The sequence below is a fragment of the Dichomitus squalens genome, assembly GCF_000275845.1.
Source record: "Dichomitus squalens LYAD-421 SS1 unplaced genomic scaffold DICSQscaffold_30, whole genome shotgun sequence".
Classification (NCBI taxonomy): domain Eukaryota; kingdom Fungi; phylum Basidiomycota; class Agaricomycetes; order Polyporales; family Polyporaceae; genus Dichomitus; species Dichomitus squalens.
In genome coordinates, this window is record NW_006766912.1 from 291,358 (window position 1) to 298,908 (window position 7,551).

The 7,551-nt window shown below is 54.5% G+C and overlaps 2 protein-coding genes across 2 annotated transcripts; one reads left to right on the forward strand and one right to left on the reverse strand.

Moving 5' to 3' along the window:
* Positions 1–882: 882 nt before the first annotated feature.
* Positions 883–2,281, reverse strand: DICSQDRAFT_128421 (uncharacterized protein; the record flags this gene model as incomplete). Its single annotated transcript, XM_007367985.1, has 9 exons — positions 883–920; positions 1,123–1,254; positions 1,311–1,318; positions 1,392–1,483; positions 1,538–1,635; positions 1,695–1,731; positions 1,867–2,057; positions 2,091–2,162; positions 2,194–2,281. 9 exons carry the CDS (start codon positions 2,279–2,281, stop codon positions 883–885), a joined length of 756 nt encoding a protein of 251 aa, XP_007368047.1.
* A 2,201-nt stretch (positions 2,282–4,482) lies between these two features.
* Positions 4,483–5,731, forward strand: DICSQDRAFT_162561 (uncharacterized protein). Its single transcript, XM_007367986.1, has 5 exons — positions 4,483–4,827; positions 4,890–5,032; positions 5,099–5,237; positions 5,309–5,445; positions 5,503–5,731. Exons 1-5 carry the CDS (start codon positions 4,597–4,599, stop codon positions 5,597–5,599), a joined length of 747 nt encoding a protein of 248 aa, XP_007368048.1. The 5' UTR covers positions 4,483–4,596; the 3' UTR covers positions 5,600–5,731.
* The last annotated feature ends 1,820 nt before the right edge of the window (positions 5,732–7,551 follow it).

The window sequence follows — 7,551 nt, forward strand, 5'->3', positions numbered from 1 at the left end:
TGCACAGTATGGGTGTCCAGTACAACGCCACTGCCACCACAACTACACCAACACGAGTCTATGGGGCAACTAACACAAGCAAAACGATGGCTTACCATCTACTCATTGCAGACCAATATGAACTCACCAAGAATAGACCAGAATTTAATGGTACCGCAGTCTAATAAACCGAGGAGACATACGAGCAGGGCTTGATAGATGAAAAACTCACAATAAACTCTGATGGTTCACTCACAGCGAGCTCAGGTACTCAAAGCCCATGAATCAAACCGGACGACAGAGTGGGGTCATGGAGGAGGGGGGAAGACGTCAAAGTAGTGGAGGCAACGCCAGCATTAACGGGCATGTTGATGTTGCCACGTGGGGTTTAGGGCCGGTCGTTGAAAACTTTGCGCATTTATTGTACTGCTCTACTCGCACAAGAGGAGATCCTGTGACTAGATTCTGCATGGCAGCGACTACACACTGGTTCTACAGGTGCAGGACAAGTCCCATGAGTAGAAAGGGAGCAGCGGGCGATTGTCATCACTTGACGGCGTCCTCGGAACCTCGGCTGGGCTTCCGAGCGCTCGCAAGCTGATAGGCACGACTCGAGAGGGCTCGCGATGCTCGGGAGCTCTGGTGGGGTCTCGCAATGTTCGGGAACTCCGGTGGGGGGCTCGCGAGAAATAGTTTTTTTCCTGATGGGTTAGTACACCGGAACCACTGGTACTAAGCTGCGCGTGCCAATACATACGTCGTGGTTCTATTGACGCTTATCCCTCTAAGCGATGGCTGTTTATTTGATGAATTCACACGTTCTGAGTAGAGGTATTGTGGGGCACAGAACATCATGCTTGCTTACGGGAAGCTGCGTGAGCTGCGGCGGGATACGTTTAGGGGTTATGGCTGGGTTTCCGAGTCGAACATGAACTTTGCGACTTACGACAAGGGTCACGATGTTTGCGACATTGCATAGGAGAAGGATTCTTCGTGATTTCACACCAGAGAAATCATCAGCACCGTCGACCTGCAATAATTGGCTGAGAAGGACGGTACCCAAAATAGAATGCTCCTACAGAGACAGAAGTCACGATATGAGTGCGTCCATCAACAACTGACGACAAGGTGAAACGTGCTTACCGTCCCGTAATAGAAGAGTACTAAGACTACTTCGAGTTGCGCTGCGGAATACCGCGTCGAGCGTCTTGTAGAGCGTGAGCATGAATATTACTGCGTCGAATGCTAAGGAGATGCTCCAAGCCCCCGCTAAGACTACGCCACAAGGCGTAAGCAAAGCCCCCAGGACTCAGCGAATCGAGTCGACGTACAGCGACCTCTGGGTAAATCGTTGATCGATACGTCGTTGTCAATGTAGAAACAAGCGAGAGGTCAGATGTCCCGGCACTCACTCGGCTTCCAACAAGAATCCTTCACAGCCAGAGGTCGAAACGGCGTCCTGTGGGTCCGCCTTCGAGATCCCGAATGCCTTCGTCACAACCCACTGTAACGCATCCACTTCACATTGAGCTTTGGAATGTTGCGCGAATGCACTTACGATAGCAATGGAGGCTGCTACAAGACCGTACGCAAAGAGGAAGAAGAGCATGCGTCGGTTACGGTTGTACAGCGCATAGGTACGGAATAGTTGAAGCACTGTGTGGGTACGACGCGTGTGAATCGTAGCTCTCCTGTACAGCCTGCGGCTCTCGCACCTCCGATGATGATTTGAATTGCGGCAATTAGCGCTTGCTGGTAGAGGTGGAGTATATTACAGCTACGAGCGCAATCAGCGTGCTGAACCACCGATCCCGGACGGCGGACGAAGCTCACACCTGGAGACCTGTTAGAACGTGTACCCGAGGCATCTTTGGATGGAGCACTTACGGAAGCATCATAGACCCCAAAAAGCTCGTATGCCACGGGGATATGGCCCAGAAGAGACAGATACCGGTTCAGGAAGAATATGAGAGACACGAGGGACCAGCGACGCATCCAAAACCGCTCCACCTCCGCCACGATAGTCAACGCATAGTCGTAGTACAATATCGCTACGAGCGGGAGGCCTTTAGCATCACCTGCCCAGGATCAGGGAAGGGAAGCCCACTCACCAAGCGATACCGAGGCACATATGCGGACGATAAACTCAGACTGAGCACTGGTGAAGCCAGAATGTTCGGAGTCTGCAGACCATGGTGGATGGGGGGAACATACCTGGATACCGCACTGCTGGCATCCATGAGGTAAATGCTTGGATGAACTGTATGTTGGGAGTAGAGAGATCGAGGTAGTAGGGAGACATAGGGAAGACCACCAAAGTCACACAGACGGTCCCATACGGCATATCAACGGTCAGAGAGATACCCAGAGTGACTCCAGGAATACCTCAGTCTGGTCCCTGGAGGAGAAGACCTGGATCTAGTTCACGAAGGGGCGCAACTCCTGGAAGCGAAGCTAGAGATGTAAGCAAACCTTGCGAGAACGTGTGCATGACAGCCAGTCACAGGCGATCATCTAAAGCCGAAACTGCTATGTCACCTTCGGGAAGCGCATAAGGCTATGCGCCGCGCTCGTCGAAGATGCCACTCACCTATATGCCAACTAAGGTTCCGACGGCGAAACCGTTTCTCGGAATCGATGCTCGGATTGCTACACATCGAGTAATCTTCATGAAAACCCAGCTGCACGTTTGATAAGTATCAGCAATCCCCCTGAGCAGACCGAATCCATGACTGCCATCGGAGATGGACGCAGGGTGTCGAGAGCAAGGACTGGGAGGGGCTATTTAGACGAACATGAACAAGGCACCGTGAGGATTCCTATACGACGACGACGACATCTTCGCTCATTGACATCTTCCATGTCACATTGGAGCTGCCGTGATCATCCCTGCAGAAGCATAATCCCGCACCGCACTCACGGGGGTAGCAGACAACCACGAGAAGAGCTTGTAAGAGATCCTTCTTCCCGATGGAGAGGGCTGGCCGAGGTACTAACACTACGCCGATAGCACCCTCAAGGATAGCATCGCGGCCGAAACTCTAAAATTCTTTGGCTCTCTCGGGTCACTTCGGTATGTCAATGTTCATGTATAAAGAACCCACATACACTGGACACGTCATGCACCCGGAGAACCCAGACTTTAAGTTGTGACACTGATTCAATTGGCGCGAGAGGCGGAGCTGATGAAGACGAGCATTGACATTGTGCCCTGAGTTGAACATTAAGGTAAGGAGTAGTCAACAACGGCGGATCGGTGCCAGGAGATTCAAGAAAACGGTTCAAGACATGATTCGAGAGAGGAGTCCGAGGCCGCGATTCTGGAAGGACCATGGGCACCCTTTTCGTCGTCGGGAGGCTCAGGCGGAGTGGAATGACAGAAGTTCTCACTGCTTCCGTGTTTGCTGTCTTAACAAGCTTTTTCCTAGTAGGATTGCCCCGCTCACCATAGCCGGTTTGCGGGCAGGGGATGGAGGCATCAGACAGATATTCCCTCGATGTCCTACAATCCAATCTGAGAACCTGGCCCCAGCATCTCTTCAGTCACTACCATCGCTGTTCGCATTGATACCCTTGGTAGTCATGATGTGGAAGAGCGGGCGGGCAGTGAGAACGTCAGGCGCGTTTGACTTGAGAACAGAGAACAGAGGCGACGACGGAGGGTTCTGGTTGCAGCACTACCGGAATATACCGAGCGGAGGCGTCTACTCAGGCGGCAAACGCCGTCACATAGCTCGCTGGAGCCCGCCTCCCATTGCTACCAACCAGGTCTCTCCGTCTGTCCGATGCACTCAAGACCTCCCATATCAAGATTGTTACGCAAACAGACGTGAGTCGAAGGGTCGAATAATCTGGACCGAAGCCGAGCACTAATTGAACATCGTGTACCATTTGTGCATACTATGTATCTGACACGGACGGTACCATTTACCAAGTACCTCGTGAGGCTGATAGCTTTCAAGCTGACATAGACGCAAACTATCCGGTACACGGTTGATATCATAGTGTGTGGCGCGTAGAAGCCCTCGGCTGTGCCCCACAAACACGATTGATGACATGCGCCTCGTCGGAGGTCATCCTGAAAGCTGCAGATCGTTTTGAAGAGCCATTCCGTATCCTCCTATCCATTTGCTGATGTGTTCTGTTTGATTGATTTCGAAAGTCTAATGCGCGTACATATAACGAAAGCCTGTAAAGCGTCCTTGTCTTACGCAAGCCGTTCCCCGCCGAGCAGGCGGCCTTACGCAGGTCGTCACTTTCCCCTTCCGCCTCTTGCTGTATCACAGTCAAGCTGGGTTTTGTCAAGTTATGGGGAGTACGTCTGAAACGCGGCGTCCGTCAGACGCGGATAGTAGTCGTACTTGGTGTGGTGGGAGGTGATGTCGGCGCATGCCACGTGGTGGACTTTCGATACTCACCGCCCTGAGGCGGTGTCTAGAAGACGAGACCACATTGACTGGAGGCGTGAATATGCCCATCCTTCACAAGGTTTCCTAGTAGGACCGCCTCTCGCGTTCCTCGGCGCGGGCTGGCGGGGGCGAGAGACCTCTGAGCCCTTACCGTTACTCATCCCCGTCTCACTACCCACCTTTTCGTCAACGCCGTACACCACGAACAATGGCATCTGCCGTTTTCTCCAAGCTCAAATCTGTCTCCACCAAGCCTCTCCATCGCGTATCCGCTCTCGCTACGAAGGCCAGGGCGAAGGTGGGGCCCCACCTTCCTCGAAGCTCCACCGTCGTCGCCGGCATCAAAGTGTCCTTTGCGGTGGCCACGACGCTGGCCCCATCCGTGCCGTATATGCAGGGTATTGTGGACGCTGCGTCCAAGGTCAAGGAGCATGCAGATGTGGGTATCATTTCCATGTGTAAGCTTCTCTTTGGCTGACGGTCGGACTTACGCACCCGCAGGCCATGAAGAGTAACAGGAAGGAGTGCAAGAAGATCGCGGCACTCACCGAGGACCTCGCTAGAGGACTGCTCGCCGCCATGGATGATGTCAAGGAGGAAGAGCTGGACGATCCCACAAGGCTGAACTTGGCTCTCTTCGAGTGGTGAGTGGACTCCATAACGGGCCACGATCGAGCGGACACTGGTTCTGAGAGGTGTTATGGAAATAGGAAACTGCAGACGATCGGCGAAGCCATGGGTCAAATGCGCAAGGAGAACTCTTTCCGCCGTTTCTTCGCGAAAGATGAGCACGCAGAAACGTTGGCGGAGCACCGGCAGACGCTCCAAGATGCCGTTTCCACTTTCCAGGTATGCCCCCACTCCCAAGACGTCGGTGTCCGCATATTAATTGGTCATCGTTTGGATTGCACTTGTTCTAGGTCATGCAACTCGCGCGCGCGCTTCCTAGGATCGTGCGTCTCGTAAAAAAGCAAGATTTGGTGCTTCATGCCGTTGGCTCGCCCTCTAGGCGACTGCCAACGTTGAGTGTTGCACGAAGGCCCCGATCGAGGTGGCGGTTCGTGGCGATGCTATCTAGCGCCCTAAGAGCTTCTCAGAACTTTTTTTTTTATAGAGACGAGCCGGTGATATGGACTGCCCGCCGTGATTGCAAGGGGACGGTCAACCGGTCACCCTCAACACCAGTGCCAGTGACTGACGATGCGATCTGATCGCCGCTGTCTCCCACCTGAGGTCAATGCCGGATTCGCGGACCCTAAGTAGATCGCTTTGTATCGCCGATTTTCCGTACCGCTTTGAGTAGCACCGCCCCTGAGGTGTTTCCCCAATCTATTGCACTTTATCAGGCCCACTAGTGATTGACCCGACTCTACTGAGTTTCAGTCTGTTAATCAGTGGTAGAAGAAGGGTGTGGAATGATGAAGCTGATCACGATGCACGGTCCCACGCAAAATATATACTGCGTGTGATGTGGGATAGGAGCACACGATGGGTTACTACGACAAGGCGGAAGTCGTTTAGTATCCGTGCGGATAAATGAGGACAGGAGGTGTGGGAGAGGAGCATCTCGCTACGCCCGTAGCGGCGCTTCGTCGCTCAACACAAGGAGCCAAGGAAAACAGCGCAGTTTACTGGCACTCAGGTACCGGCCCGTCGTACGCGCGCGTGAGTAGCCATGACCGGCCTCATCCTGCTTTCTTGAAATGCTGATCGTCTTTTGCTCTCAGGCTGCCCCCTCCCTCTTTCGTAAGCATCATTATAATGCACATTGCGCTGGAGCAGGGATGCGCGGATATATCTGATGAGTACAGGCAGTGATCGCCTGCCTCCCCCTCGGCTGAGCGACACCATATCAGCTCGTCTGAGTGCTGGTCCATGTACCCACCGCCGACAGAAACTGTTGATGTTATCAAACAGTATCCTAGTTCATGGCACAACTGTATCACGGCCACACCCCGACTGCAGGATGTACTGTGTCAAACCGACCGACCACTGTCGACACAATTCATACCGAAGCGCCAGCATGAGTAACAGATACCCGGTATAGATGGTCAGTACACCCACGGCCTTCCGAAGCTGCGCAAGGGAAGGCGAATCACCATCCCGACGAGTCGAGGCAATCGACTGTTCTCCGTCTGTCCCTTCGTCCAAGCCACGCGCCCCGAGTCCAAGAGGCTCGTACTCGTAGAACTCGGTTTTCTCAAGTCCACACGCTGCCCGGGCCCCCCGCCGCTCGAGGCGAGGCTGGATCGGGGAACATCTCCATCGGATATGGTCCTCCACGTCTCGAGCGTGGTACGTCGCCAATTCGCATGCCTCGGGGACGTTCCTGATAGGCTCGGGAGCATTCCCGCCGTCCACGGCCTCGGTACTTGCAGGCAGTTCCCAACCGAGCATCAGGATCCTCAACGCCGGACACGCGGTGGACGCGCCGGGCGGCGCGACGGGACGCTCAGCCAGAGCCGGAAGGACGTTGTTCGGGCCGTCCACGCCTTTCACCTCCAGGTGGGTCAACAGAGGAAGTGCGCCCAGGACGGCGACCCAATCGGTGACGGTCTGTCTCTCGACGTCGGAGGGGTCGACGGCCTCGAGATGAGTGAGCTGGCTGGTGTGCAGGAAGTCTCCTAGACCGATGTGCCCCAGCTGTTGCTTAGAAGCGAGCAAGATGTGGAAGTTACGGACGTTGTCCGCGAAGCAGTCCAGTTGCCAAGAGTCGTTGAACCGTGTGGATAGGCGGAGAACCGCTCTGTCGAAGGGCCGCTTCAGCACCAGCTCTGCGGGCACCATCTCGAGACAATTGAGCTCGAACGGCTTGTCGTCCTGAGTGGAATACGCGTCGATCAGGGCTGTGCTCGGGACGTGGACGGCAGTAATGGTTTGTCGCGCTGAGGAAATGCTTGCAATCCCGACGGATAATACTTTCGGCAGCGGGAGGTGGGGTCCATGACCAGCGTGGACAGTCGCGGACTATGTGTCGGCGACCGAATGTGCCAGGAGTCGCAATCTCTCGAGTCGGTTGCAGCGCGCGAGTGCTTCGAAGAGCGACTCTGCCGGTAGCGGTGCCATCGAGAGAGTTGGCAACAGCTCGACGTCCCGTAGAGAATCGGCGGCAATGAATGGAAAGTACGCGGCTGGTTCGAGATGTACAAAGTGCAAGTGGGGC

Excerpts from the sequence above, each read along its gene's own strand:
- DICSQDRAFT_162561 (XM_007367986.1), top strand. The coding sequence starts at position 4,597 with ATGGCATCTGCCGTTTTCTCCAAGCTCAAATCTGTCTCCACCAAGCCT. Across the intron at positions 5,033-5,098 it reads AACTTGGCTCTCTTCGAGTG|GAAACTGCAGACGATCGGCG; the intron begins GTGAGTGGACTC and ends TTATGGAAATAG. Across the intron at positions 5,446-5,502 it reads AGGCCCCGATCGAGGTGGCG|AGACGAGCCGGTGATATGGA; the intron begins GTTCGTGGCGAT and ends TTTTTTTTATAG.